General features: G+C 46.9%; 1 protein-coding gene across 16 annotated transcripts in view; it reads left to right on the plus strand.

Moving 5' to 3' along the window:
* LOC101411500 (transport and Golgi organization protein 1 homolog) overlaps positions 1-10,702 on the plus strand; it is a 104,142-nt gene extending 93,440 nt beyond the window's left edge. For 4 of the 16 annotated variants that reach the window (XM_058286421.2, XM_058286422.2, XM_071211337.1 and 1 more), the window contains 4 exons: positions 28-63; positions 2,387-2,460; positions 2,589-2,660; positions 4,403-5,179. In XM_058286421.2, the coding sequence (XP_058142404.1) occupies positions 28-63; positions 2,387-2,460; positions 2,589-2,660; positions 4,403-4,610 (390 nt within the window). In that variant the 3' untranslated portion in view covers positions 4,611-5,179. The other 12 variants (XM_058286417.2, XM_058286418.2, XR_009183030.1 and 9 more) reach the window with 11 other exon arrangements.
* The last annotated feature ends 3,759 nt before the right edge of the window (positions 10,703-14,461 follow it).

Consider the following 14,461-nt stretch of genomic DNA (forward strand, 5'->3'; position numbering starts at 1 on the left):
TTATTTTTGATTTGCTCTCTTTTTCAGATCGCTCCTCATGAGAAGGTGGCTCATGACACCTGGGTAAGCTGTTTCTTTCTTTCCTTCCTTCTGTGTACCATCTACTGCAACTGAAAGTGCATGTGTTTTTAATCGATAGTTAAAAGCTCATGCCTTGGAGACAGCATTGGTGCAGCAGGCCAGAGAAGCTGAGTACTTGAAATATAGATATGGGCTTTTTAAAAAAATTATTTTGAAATAATTTCAAACTTATTTGAATGATTGCAAAAATAATAGCAAACCCATTCGTAGAACTCCATCCTGTCCTGCCCCTGATATTTAGATCCACCAATTTTAACATTTTGCCACATTTTCCATATTATTCTTTCTATCCATTTGTCTTTCTCTAATATCTATCTATCTATCTTTCTATCTGTCTCTCTATGTCTCTATCTAGCATCTACCTGTATCTATATATGTTTTAAACCTTTGAGACTAGGCCTGTCCACATCCTGCTACTTGGAAAGCTAATAATTACAGGTATGAGATTTTGATGTCCATTTTTTAAAGAGTGTTTTCAAGTTTTTAATTCCAAGTTGTTTGGTAGCTACTACAGTGTGTGATTTTCTCATTTTTATTCAACTCATTTTCTTTCTCTATTGAAGACTAGAAATACTTCAAACTAAGAAGCCCCAAGAGGAGGGTGGCATTAAGACATGGGTGCTGGGAAGGCCTGATATGGACCACCCTCCACAGAGAGGTGGGAGCACCTGTGAAGAGCCATCTTTCAGTTTGCCAAAAGCTACTGGGAGCTGTAGGCTGGAAATGGGTTGGCTTTTACAATGGGAAGTTAGTAGGTTAAAAGCTTCCAGTTCTGAGGTCATGCAAGTGTCCAAACAAGGCCTCCTTAGAGATGTTTTCTCACCAGGTTGCAGCTGTGGGTGATCAGGCCCATGGCAGGACATAATGGGGGCTCCATTGTCTCTCCCTTCTCCTCCAGACTTACTTTCTGCCCAAGGTCAGCTGTGGGTGATCAGGCTCATCACTCCTCTCTTGCACCTTCTCAGGGGGCCTCTCTCCAGTCCTCTGGGCTCTACTGACTCCAGCCTCTGGGCCATTTCTCTCAGACTCTCAGTGTTTCTCTGTCCCTGCAGCTTTTTTCTCTGTTTCTGCTGCGTTTAGTTCTCCATCTATAAAGGATTTCCAGAAAGAGGATTAAGACCCACCCTGGGACATGCAACCTAATCAAAGACCCTTAACAGAAGTCTTTTAATCAAGAGTTCCCATGCACAATTGTTTTACATGCAAAGGAATGGATTCACTCTAACAAGATGGTTATTTTTGGGATCCACCAAAAGCTTCAAACTGTCACAAGCTCTAAAATAATTTCTGCTGCAAATTCCACATAAAATGCTTTTGGCTCTGGTGGGCAGTCCTTGTGCAGCCTGAAAACAATCCCACACACTTTACAAAGAGAGCGAGTTGCTTCATGGGGTGACCAGATGCTGTCATCTCAGGTGCCCCAGGCACTGACACATCTTGGGTCTATCCCCTATGAATGGAGGCAGCTCGTGTCCCCCATATGTCAGCAAACACCCTCCATCCCATCCTTAGGGTTACTCTTAACTGAAGAGATGGCACTAGAATGTATTTGGGTTGGTGTGCAGTTTCTCCCTTGTAGTAAACTGCTTTTGAGAAAAATCACACCAAACATCTTAGAAAGTGGCATCTATGACTTAACTAGAGAAACAATTTTCTTGATTTGTCTTAGTGAGTATGTAGTCTACTACAAGAGCTGCTTTAAGACAGCAAGCATATATTTATTACTGTTAGTGATCACATTGTTTGTTTATTTGAACTTTTTATTGATAATTATAATGCTCTGTACACATCCAGGTAATTTTGCTCCTCTAACCTAATAAAAGTAACCCTCACACTTTACTATAAATACCCCTATAGTTCTTTTCCTCATTACCAAAATAAAAATGTCAAGGCTTGAAGAGCAGGAGCTTTGCTCTTAATGTGTAGGGTTTGTTGATGTTCTTCCCATCCAAGGCTCTTCAGATTTCTACTCTTGATTTAGACTTTGACTTCCCCTGTGTCTCTTGGGAGACCCCTGGTTTTCATGCTAGTCTGAGCCCTGACCTGTGCACAATTGTTTGACTCATTAAGAAAACACCTGGGCCTGCAGCCAGAGCTCCACCATGTCCTCCTCAAGGGTTAGGGGATACCCCCCACCCCCCACATTCCTCAAGATTATCTGAGCATCTGGGAAACTGTGCTTCTGGTGAGGGACACAAGCGGGTTAAAGAGCTAGAGACGGCAGGAAGGTGGTGGAGGGTTTGCTGTTCTTCCCCACCCAATGTGCAAATCTGAAGAAACCCCAGCTGTTCTCCTGCCTTCATAGGACCTGGTGCAGCTCCCCTGTGGAGCAACAGCTGCAGAAGCTCATTCCCTGCTAGGGAGACAGAGAAGGGCAAGGTAAGTGCTGCCTCGCTTCCAATGGTAAGCAGCTATTTCAGGAAACTTTTACACTTAATACAAATCCTTCTGGCCTCATGTTGGTATAGTCGCTGATCCCTCTACTGTCTCATTTCCTTTTCAAATAGCAGACTCCTCTGCCGAGGCCTGAGGGCAGTGCCAGTCCCAGGAGACCACCTCTGGCAGCACCTGAAGAAGATGTAAGTCCTCAGGGCTGAGGCTGAAGGGCATGTGTGCTGCTCTTTCTGGGAAGAATAGGAGGAGAAACACCCTTCTCTCCACTACTTTCCATCTCCTGGTCCATGTTTTAGTTTTCTGGCTGCCAAAGCAAATACCTGCAATAGACTGACTTCAGCAATGGGAATTCATTGGCTCCTGGTTTTGAGGCTAGAAGCCCAAATGAAGGTATCACCAAGGTGGTGCTTACTTCCCAAAGACATCCTTGGTTTTGGCTTTTCTGTCTCATGGCAATGCATGTGACTGACTCTCCCGGCCTCACCCATCCTCTTCCTAGTTCTGTTGACTTTCAGCTCCCGGCCACTCCTGTGTCTTTCTGTCTATCTGAATTTCATTTTGATTTATAAAGGACTCCAGTAGTAAGACTGAGACCCATCCTCTGTGAGGTGGGCCGCACCTTAACTGAAATAACCTTATCCAAAGTCCTCCTTACAATGGGTTCACACCCACAGGAATGGATTAAATTGGTGAACATGTCTTTCCTGGGGATACTTAGCTCCAGACCACCACAGTGCAGTTGATTTGTTATGGATCTCCTTGACTTGCTGGTGTCCAAAGACAATTCTACATGGAGTTTGCAGACTACAGCATTGTATTAGGGACACCACAAAGTTTTGCTGTAGGAAAGGAAGCCAGATTATTTCCAAGAATGGAAGTAGCTTTGGGTTTCTAGTGATTTCACGTGAATTTTATAGACATGGAAAGGAAATTTGCTTGGCTCCTATTGATTGGGTGAAGGTTTGCCTTCTGATACAGGCTGGTTTGGAGCAGATGGACTATTTTGGATTGGAACTAGGAGCTTGGTTGACTACCTAAGTCAGTTAGCTTGGTAGGGATTTCACGTTTCAAAAGATATGAAGAGGAAATTCAAGAGAGTTCAAAAAGGCAGGAGAGCACAGTCTTTTGACTCTCAAGGGCCCCAGGGGCCCCAGGTCTTTATTTAATTTTATCACTGGATTACTGAAATGTGCTCTTATTTTATTTAAGGAGGTAGTGGGGATTGAATCTGGGCCCTCGTACATGCGAAGGTGGTGCTCAGCCCCTGAACCATGCATGCTCCCCCTGAAATGTGTTTTTGTTAGTTTTATTTATACCTTCTCCCATCTTGGATTAGCTCATTACCTGTTTAGAACCTGTGCTGTCATCCTCATTACAGAAAAAACATGAAAAGTCCTCCTTCCACTCTATATTGTGTGCTTCAGGCAATTTTGAGTTCACTTAGACAAAGGGAATTCATTTGAAATTTCATGATTTATCATTGCCCCATCTGTGTTTTGAAATGTACTATTGCAGAATCCCTCCCCTTATACCCTCAGTAAAAATTATCTGAATTATCAGACATTACATAATTTAGTAGAAAGATCAAGTGGGAGTGAAATATTGAGACATGAAAGGCAGCGATGACCTGGAGGGCACATTGCCAGCAAAGGCCTTCCGGGACATTCACATGGTGGGGTTCTCGTGTGGCCTGTGCAGCTGGTAGAGCTGGTCAGTCCTCTGAACGCACCTCATGAGATTTGTCAGCCTTGAAGTCAAAGAACACTTAGTTCTGTTATGGGGACTTCCCACCTCACTTTTCCATAGGATGAAATTTGTCTGCATTTCAATGTACTTAACATACAGGATTACCTGTGAATTTAGATAAATATAGCCGAGCAGCTCTAACTTTCATGAGTAATGTTTCTGTCTGAAAACACTGTCCCAGGTCCCCTGCAGAACTCCAGGAATATGATCTCCCCAGAGGGCTCTGTGGCCCTGGGCAGCTGCTGCAGCGAGTAGAAAACCCCCCTGTCTGGGAGGCACGCAGAGGGAACGAGGAGCAGCCAGCAGGCAGACCAGGTGTTGACATAGCTCTGCCTCTTCATCTTGGAGACCCTGTTCCCTTTCATTTAGAGCAGGATGGTCAGATTTAACTTTTTTTTCTTAAATCAATTTTATTGATATATATTAATAAAGCATAAACCCAAGCAAATTGTATAGTCAATGTTATTGGTAGAATCACATAGTTGTGCATTTTTCCTTTCAAACATTATTAGAGCAAGAGTTCTAGAATCAGAGGTGAGACGTGAGAGGCCTGTGGAAGGATCTGAAGAGTAGCTTTCATTCCCTGTGTAGAGAATGGACCTCTCATCCCCTCTCCTTCTTTCTGTTTCCAATATGCAAAGAGTGAGCTTCTGTGGTGTTGCTGAAGGACCCTGGAAATAGACGCATGTCTGCCTGGATTGTGCTTTTTCCATAGTTTGGAATGACCTCTCTTAATGCTTTGGGACAGGTCCCTCTCTCCCCTGGCACCCTTTAGCCCCCTGCCTCGAAGCTGTCCATGGGACTGAGTAGGGGGGTCCAGTTTCCTGGCACTGATGCTCTCTGGAAACCTGGCCGAGGGGAAGGTGCCAGGCGCTGACCTGCTTCACTGGGTTTCAGCTTTGGTTGGTGTCAGTGTTTCATCTGTCACATGAGTGTATTTCAAAACTTCACATCCTTCTGCTCTGCAGGTTAATATGGCTGCAAGGGGGCCCCCTCCTTTCCCAGGACCGCCCTTCATGCACTACCCCGTGGGATGCCCACCACCACCACTGCTGAGATGCCGGCCACCTCCTCCACCCTGGGGGCCTCTCGGACCTCCCCCACCACTTCACCCTCCACGATTTGGTAACAGGATTTGAACAGTATGAATTGTCTGCAGCAAAGTTCACAGTTGCTACTTGGGGTTTCCAATGCAGTGGTCACCCTGGCCGAGGACATTATAACCCTCCTCAAGTGTTTAGGATACACGATGGGCTGCATCATCTCCCCACAGCAGCTGTCCCTTGGAAACAAGGAAGAAGGTTGACTATAGAGAGCCAGAAATATCAGTTCTGCCACTGTGTACAGAGCCACGGCCTGTGCCCGGTTCTGTCAGGGCTAAGACACACCCCTAACTCTAAGAGCTTAAGATACCCCACAGGAGAGTGGCACTGCCATGACATGGCACAGAGCATGTGATTGCCCATAACAGAAGCACCAGTGGAGGGCCCTGGAGTGCAAAAGAGGGAGATGGGAATTGCCTCTAAATTAACCGGGAGGAATTCAAAGAGAAGGAAGAGTTAAATTGGAGACAGAAGGATGCTTTTAGCATTCAAATAGATGAACCTGGAAGGCCATTCCTGTTGGGGCAGCACCTTAAGCCAGCAGTTTGACAGCAAATGTGAGGTCCAGGCAGAGCAGCTAACAAGTGTGCCCAGATGGCACAAGAGGGGAATGATCTTGATCAAAATGTCCTTGTTGCCATAAAGTCCTACTCCATAATTTGAAATGTAGATGATTTTTTTTTTTCCTTTGGATTTGTGAAGGTTCTGGATCTGCATGAAAGAATCCCAAGTAGGGGTGTGAAATTAAATTTGGTTCTATCAGGACATTATGTTTGCCCAAGTTTACTACACCCCAATAGAACAAAGTGAAGGCTCGACCTGGTTACAGGAGCACTACCTTGGCCTCCAGGATGAGTGAGACTCTCCGTGGGGCATTCACGGCCCCCAGCTGGACCTCCATCACCACGTCCCCTGCAGCCTCTTGGTTCCCACCCTGACTTCCAGCTTCACATCCACACATGTATCGTGCTGTAGCCTGATCCTTTGCCTGTGTTCCTGTGCTTCCTAATAACCCTCCTGGGGGGTCTACTGTGAGCCTCAGTTTTGTCATGTATGAGACAGCGATAATATTGGTTTTATATGGTCAGTTTTGAGGATGAAGAGATAAAGTACATGGAGAGAGCATCTTGTGGAATATCTGACCTCTGTTGGACCTTCACCCTTCTCATAGTTGAAATGAAAACATCTGCACACAACCTTCATTACGTTATGTTACTTTACACTAACCTATGGCTAGATAGAGTTCGGGCCAGAGACACACAATCCCCGTTTCAAAAGGTAACACAATGAGTCTGTGTTGTATTAAAATTCAGCTCTTACCACATAAAAAAAGAGAATGTGTACACAGTGAAATTCAGAGCCTCCATCTGAGATGTTGTCACAGTTGTTGCATTACATATAGACCCACAGATGCAGAACACACTGAAGTATTAATCCAGGGGCCACAGCCATATTGTAGAAGACAAAATATATAAAGGATAAATGAGATCAGATTGAAATAACCAGGGCCCTTTTGCCTTACAGGACGATTATATTGACAATTGAAGAGGACCCTCAGCAGTGGTCAGCAGGCTGAGGCCGTTAGAAAGCTAGAAAAGGTGTCAGAGCTGCCTTAATGCCTGAAGGCTTTCCCTGTCCCATCCTGCTCCTGCCCTCCTTCATCTTTCCTAGGTGTTTTCCTAATAAAACTCTTGCTATTATCCTACCCACTGTCCAGCATCTGCTTCCTGGAGGACCAACAACCACCCCCCCAGGTGCCACACCCCCAAGGGGGGTTAACATTTCCTTAGCAGGAGAAAAGCCAACACCAAGGTGATGAGGCAGAAGCAAGGTTCCCCTCTGGGGCATTACTGACTGGGAGGGTCCCAAGGAAGCCTCCTGAGTGGAGGAAACATCCATGTCCTGCTCTGGGAGGTGGTGGTGTGAACTCGTTCAGTAAATAGTCACTGAGCCCAGTGACTGCCAGTTAGGGTGTGCCAGATGATAAGACAGACAGGTATTTGACTCTGAGGAGGGCCAATTTCTGTGGTGGGGAGTGTGTGAGGGGCCAGAAGTGGCCAAAAGAAACCAGTGAAGAGACACCGCACTGGTCCAGGCCTCTGTTAGTGCCCTGGAGCACTGTGCCAGCTGCCCCCTGTAGCACCAGTTCAGAGAGGCTCTGACAGAAGCTGAGCTGGAAGCAGAGTTGCCATGTCAAGGCCCACAAGCCCCCACAATCTGCCTACAATTTCCTTTTTTGAGGGATGGACAGAGCAAAAGTCAGTGGTGGTGATGCCCTCCCATGGGGAGTGAGCTGGGTGGAAAAGTCTGGCTTCCCTCCAAGTTCTATGATCCATTGCGTTCTGTCCCAGCAGCCCTGGGAACTACAGGGCCTTCCCTCCTGCCAGTGGTGGGAGGCCCCTTTTGCCAGCAACCAGGGCTCCATTGTGAGACACCAAGGCGTCTAGGCCTGGATATCCACAGGCTGCTCCAGGAGAGGCTGCCAACAGCAGGGGTCCGTAACTAGGCAGGGGCAGACATCTGGAGCTGCCTCTGCTCTGAGCAGGGCCTTGGCCAAGGGCTGGGATATGTGGTGTCCCTAACTTCTGGACTTGACAGGAACAGCAGGCCTTAGGGAGTAAGCCAGGGAGAGGCAGAGAGAGACAAAGATGGAGAAGACAAATACATGGATATTGAGATGAGGAGGGAGAAAGAAACAAAGACATACCAAAAGGGGAAAGAGAAAAGAAGGAAGGATGAGACAACACCAGAGAGAGTCAAGGAGAGAGTTGGAAGGAGATGGATAGAGCCCAAAGAGAAGGAATAGCTTGGGAGAGTGGAAGGGGGGCACATGCAGCACACACACACACAGAGATCCTGCATTGAACAGAGAGAGAGAAAAGAAACTGGAAGAGAGGAATGGAGGCAGAGATGGGAGAGGCCATGACAGCCCTGGAGAAGGACCCCAAGCAAGCAAGAGGGAGAGAGAATCAGAAAGAGACAGAAATGTTGAGGAAGAGCTAAAGTTTGTGAGAAACAAGAGCAAAGAAATTGGGGAGTAGAGAGAGAGGGAGGTGGGAGGGAAAGAGACACTGAAGCAGGGAGACAGAAACAGGCAGAAAGAAGCAGCAATGAGGAGCAAAGGGGGAATGGAGGGAGCAGGTGGGGCATGGGAGAGGGAGTGATGGGCCCGGGTGGAGATCTGGGAGGGTCCTGGAGACTAGGGGAGTAGACAAGGCAGGAAGGCCATGGAATCAGGGACTGGGGAGTCCTGGGCACTGATGCTTTCAGGTCCATTGGCCAAGATTCACAGGGACCATTGCGGTAAGAAATCCAAGTCCCCCTTTTTGGCTGGAGCTGCTGTGTCCACTAAGGGGATCTGTCACTGAAGGGGGGGCCTTCTGGGAGAGAGGGTGGCCATTTGGCAGGTTTGCCCTGGAGGGCAGGTTTGTTCTGTGGGGAGATGATTCTTAAGCAGTCTCCCACACTGCCCCAGACCCTGCTGCACTCCCCACCCCCACCAGCTGAGCCCTCATCAGGTTCCAAAACCAGGCCCCAGGCCCTGTGCTGCCCCCAAGGTCACACAACCTGGAACTGGCAGAGCTGGGGTTGGGGACCAACGTGATGGGCCCCCCAAAACCCTGGGTCTCCTCCTGCTGTCAACCTAAAGAGCATGAGACATCCCTTCTAAAATATAGAGAACCCACTTCACATTGGACAGTGTGCCCAGAGCAAAAATTTTCATGTGTATTATCTCATTTACTGAATTCTCCCAGTAACCCATTGTATAGATGAGGAGATCAACTAACCCAGCAGTAAAAGTTTCTCACATTCCTTGTCCACAGCAGGTGGGCTGTGGCCTGCTCCACCTCATCTTCCTGGTGGGATTTGGGCTAACAGTGCAGCCTCCATCTGGAACCTGGACAGTCTTGGGTCAGAGGGACAAGAGACAGGGTGGGCCACACTCTGCCTTTGTAGGCCTCTGCTAGAAGAGTGACCCACAGTCACACGTCAAAAGAATAGTGAATTCCCATCCTGGGGAGCTCTGCCACGTTTTCTGATGGAACAGCAAGAATCCCCCAAGTACAGAGGCAATGGCTAGTGAGGGAGGATGGTCCATTGACAGGCCCTTGATATTGATGGCTGTGCTTATGAACCTTTACTCTTGAAATTGAAGCTTAGTGTGCCTAAGAGTTACCTCCTGAGAGCCTCCTTTTTGCTCAAATGTGGCCTCTCTCTAAGCCAAACTCAGCATATAAATACATTACCTTCCTCACAGCACGGGACTCCCAGGGATGAGCCTCCCTGGCATTGAGGTATTACTACTAAGTACCAACTAGCAGTGTAGCTGGAAAAATATCTTGACCAAAAGGGGGAAAAGGTAAAGAAAACTGAGTTTATATTGCTAAGAGATCTCAAAGTGAGCCAGATCATTCCAGAGGTTACACTTATGCACGTCTCAGCAGGATCTCATTGACTGCCAAATTAGACACTTCCCCAAACACCAGTCTCCTGAGGGCTCTGGAGTCACCTAGGCACTATGGTCAGAGCAGATAGCGCAGGAGTTTGGTGCCTTGCCAGAGGGCCTACTTTGGAGTTTCTGCTCCCCAGTGTAACAGAGTCGCACTCAGTTGTGGTTTCCCTATACATGGCTTTTCGGTCCCTTCTATTTGAACCTATAGTTGGTGCTGGAGATGGTAGGTGTATGTCTAAGAGACTTGAATCTTTGGGCTGTCCATCTGTCACCTGGGCCTTGTGTATCAACAGAGTTGCAATACCTATTCTTCAGTTCATTGGTCTCCTCCAGGACAACTAACAAGGAGGTGAGGATGGACAACATTATACCCAGGAACCAAGAGAGTCTACAACTACAAGCAAGAGAGTCCCAGCCATATGGGACTGAAGCCCCTCTCAACTAGAGGTGGAGTGCCCATCACCATCCCAGAATCCTCAGGATTGGGGAACAAACAATGGACTAGAGTGGACTTGTTGGTATTCTACTATAGACTTATTGTGATTCTAGCAATGGAAGAAATTCCATCATTGATGTGGTGGCAGTGGCCACTGGAGGTTCTGAAGTCAGAGAGAGGGAGTCAGTGAGCATTTTCAGGACTTGGGAATTGTCCTGAATGACACTGCAACAACAGATACAGGCCATTATATATCTTGCCACAACCTACAGTATTGAGTGGGAAAGAGTGTAAACTACAATGTACACTATATCCATGCTCCAAAATTCAAGTGCAATGAATGTACCACTAACAAAGGATGTTAATATGAGTAAATGTGGGTGGTGTGGGGAGTGGTGTCTATGGGAATCCCCTATATTTTTATGTATTATTTATGTAATCTAAATATCTTTTTTAATTAAAAATATATTTAAAAAAATGAAAAATAAAGAGTGACCAGTTCTCTACCATGACATTTCACTGAACAAACTCAGACCCAGGTCCAGGCCTGCTTGATGGTGTGGAGCAGTGTAAGCCTCTCACTGGAGGGGACAGCAAACATTGTGATCACTTCTAAAGGCCACCCTGAGACCTCAGGGAGTTTTTGTTTTGCTTGGCTTTGCTTTCTTGTTTTCTCCACCAGTATTCACACTCCTCCCTCCTTCTTCCTCTCAGCAACCAGTCCCTGGATTCAGTCTTTACTTTGCTGACCTAAACCTCAACCAAACCAAACATTTATTTCCTGGTTGGATCTTCAAGAGACATCAACATGGTCCCAAAGGCAGAGGCCAGTTTCCCCTCCTCTTGTTCCCCATTTTCCCCCTGCAGGCTGAGTGGCTCCTGGGGACCAGGCTCCCTGAGGCTTCCTGACTGGGTGTGGCAGCCCCCTCTGCCTGGCCTGCTTTCTCCCCTTCTCACCTCAACTTCCTCCACCCAATTCTGAAGGGTCAGCTCAGATGTCTGCTCTTGGAAACTCTCTCTGGTCCTGCTACCACCCATGACCCGGCTGTGGACAGATGGCCTTGGATACCTCTTGTCACCTGCTCACATCCCTGGGTCACCCTTGGATTCCAACCAGGGCTCAGCAAACAGTTCCAAGCAGGCCGTGACTTGCATCCCACATAGCTTACTTCCTGCATTTCTACACATGGGGCAGTCCAATGGGAGACAAGAACAGATGGCTAAATCCTTTTTCTATCCCTCAGGCAGGCCATTCTGATAAGCTTTCTAGATGGAGTCCTAGGACATCCTGTGGAGATTAGGCCTTCACTGCTCACATGTGGTCTGGATAACAGCCTTTGTCCTGCCTTTGCTTCCTCCTTCAAGCTCCCCACTCCTTCACCCTACTCTGTAGACCCATTTGCCCTAACAAAACACCTGCCCTGAAGTCCTGGTTCCAGGCCCTGCTTTCTTTGGGGGTGGGAGGCCCAGGCCAAGACAATGAGCCCCCCACTCTGGGTGCCCAGAGCCCTCTGTGCCCCGCCCCCCACAGCCCTTTCACACTGTCCTGTGGCGCCATGCTTCAAGCCTGTCCTTTAGCCTGAAAGTGCACTCCTTGAGGGCAGGAACTGGGTCTGATTCCTCTGCCCCAGCGCCCAGCAAGGACCTGGCTCTGAGGATGCCATCAGTAGAGACTGGAGGGCTGAGGATGAAGGAAAGCAAATGACGCTTCATGATAAGCTTTCTCTTCACACTAATAGTTGCCTCATTCTGGGCTCAGTTTTCTCCTCTGTCCAATGGGCCTGAATGTACTAGGTCGACCTGAACACTGGGCAAAATCCAGGACTCTCACAGTTCTGGTCCACTAGCACAGGATGGGCTTTAGATCTGTTGTAACATCTGAAGTGATTATGCCATGAGTGATGGCGTAATACAATTTATAATCCCCTTGGCCTGCCAGTCAGGACATTATGCAAATCTGGAGAAGTTTGATTTTGGAGTGAGATCTGCAATATTTCAAATTCTGAACTTAAAATGGGCTTCAAAAGCTTATGTTGCTCTACTCCACATCCTCAAAGTTCAGGGGCATATATGCATCAGTCCTGCCTGACTGGGGTATGATGAGGCTGGAATGGGTTGGTGGAGCCCCTGATGGGATGCATGAGATGCCGGCCTCTGGACCAGGGCCCAGCACACAGTAGGCACTTTATTAGCTGGTGGTCCCTTCCCTGAGCTCCCTTGGGAAAGCTTCATGGACCCCAGTTCCTGGGTCTCCCTCCATCCTATGGGTGGATATGGAAAAGGCTGCTCAGTGCCCATGAGGTGCTGCAAGCACACAGTAAAGCCACAGGAAGACAGCAGACCATTTGAAGGCCTGGGGAGACAAAAGCAGCCTCTGTAGTTTTTGCCTTCATTGGTGGGTCAACAGGAGCCACACAGCAAGTGGACAATGGGTGCGATTGGGTGCCTCCAAATAAAAGAGGCAAGTAGAATGGCCAGTGGCAACAATCTGGAAAATAAATAAAATTTAATCCTAATCTTAAAGGGAACACTAATATAAATTCCAAATGGATCAAGATTTAAGTTTTACAGAGAAACAACGTTTTAATGGGGGTATAATTAGTCAAAACTCATCAAATCCTACCATTTAAATAGAGCTCGTTTGTTATATATAAATTAAACCTCAATAAAGTTGGCTTAAAAAAACAAAAGTATGACCATGGGGTGCGGGGGTGCCCAGAGATATACTTGCCAAATGCAATGGCTGTGTCATGATGATGGGAGGGAGTGTTGCTGAGGGGGGGGAGAGGTGGGGTGGGGGAGGTAGGGTTCAATGGGACCTCATATATATATATTTTTAATGTAATATTATTACAAAGTAAATAAAATAAAATAAAATTAAAAAAGTAGTAGAATAAAGTGAGAAAATTCCTTTACAAGCTTGGTGTGTGTGTGTATGTGCAGGGAGAGGGAGTCTTTTAAACCATGTCTTTCAAATCATTTAGAAAGAATTCCTGCTGCTACTTCAGTCAAGCATCTTCTCTTGGGAATTTAAACTCACCTTCATCAGAGTTTCCAATTTGTGGCCTGCCCCTATGGAATTCACACTTGCCAGTACCCATGGTCACTCAAGCAATGCCTATAATAATCTCATATATACAAGTTACCAGTTCTATTTTTCTGGATAACACTGACTAATTCAGTTTTTGGAACCAGAAAATGGGATGCTGCTATTACAAATACCAAAAATGTGGAAGCAGCTTTGGAATTGTGAGACACTTAACCATAAAAGCTTGGATTAAGGAAAACTTAGACCAAGGAAATTTAGGCATATGCAGAAGCACTGCCAGCCTGGACAGAAAGGGACAGAGAAGGGAATGAATTAAAGGAAGAATGACTTCAAAGGCAGTGCCTTTGCAGCAGAGGTCTGGTCCTTGAGTGGACAGAGGGCCCACCCACTTGTGTGGCAAGGGCAGTTCCACCCCTGTGCTGGGAGGGGGTGGGGCTTCCACCCTGACAGGGGAAAGTTCAGCTACCACCTCAATGCTTGAAGAGGATGGGACCTAAACTCCTGTTTGGGGGCAGAGTGGGACTGTTACTCCAGTGCTCAAAGAGGGTGGGATCTATGCTCACCATTTTGGGAGAGCTTGGCCACTACCCCGCTGCTTGGAAAGAGTAGGGCTGTCACTACAGCAGTCCTGGGGGACAAAACATCAACCCACTGATGACTCTCCAGACCTTGAGATCTAATGGAGTTTTCCCTGCTGGGTTTTGGACTTTCTTGAACCCTGTGACCTCTATTTTCCTTCCAATTTCTCCCTTTCGGAATGGAAATGTCTATCCTATGCCAGACCCATCATTGTATTTGGAAGCAGATAACTTGCTTTCTAGGTTTCACAGGGCGGCAGACAGAAAGGAATTTTGCTCCAGAATGAACAACACCCATAAATGATTTTGATGAGACCTTGGATTTAAAATTGCTACAACAATGACTTAAGGTTTTTTGGAATATTGGAAAGGGTAAATGTATTTGATATGTGGGAAGGACATGTCTTTCTGGGGTCCAGTACACTGTGATAGATGGAATTATGTCCCAATTTGTGCATGTTTTTAATCCCACTCCTGTGGATGTGAAACCATTATAAATAGGACTTCTTGAGGATGTTATTTTTAGTTTAGATGTAGCCAAATGACAAAGCTAGGTCTGAATCTGGATTACTGGAGGCTTTATAAAGAGAATTTGGAAGTCACAGAAGAATGGAGAGGACA

Source organism: Dasypus novemcinctus, chromosome 23, assembly GCF_030445035.2.
Source record: "Dasypus novemcinctus isolate mDasNov1 chromosome 23, mDasNov1.1.hap2, whole genome shotgun sequence".
In the NCBI taxonomy this organism is placed as follows: domain Eukaryota; kingdom Metazoa; phylum Chordata; class Mammalia; order Cingulata; family Dasypodidae; genus Dasypus; species Dasypus novemcinctus.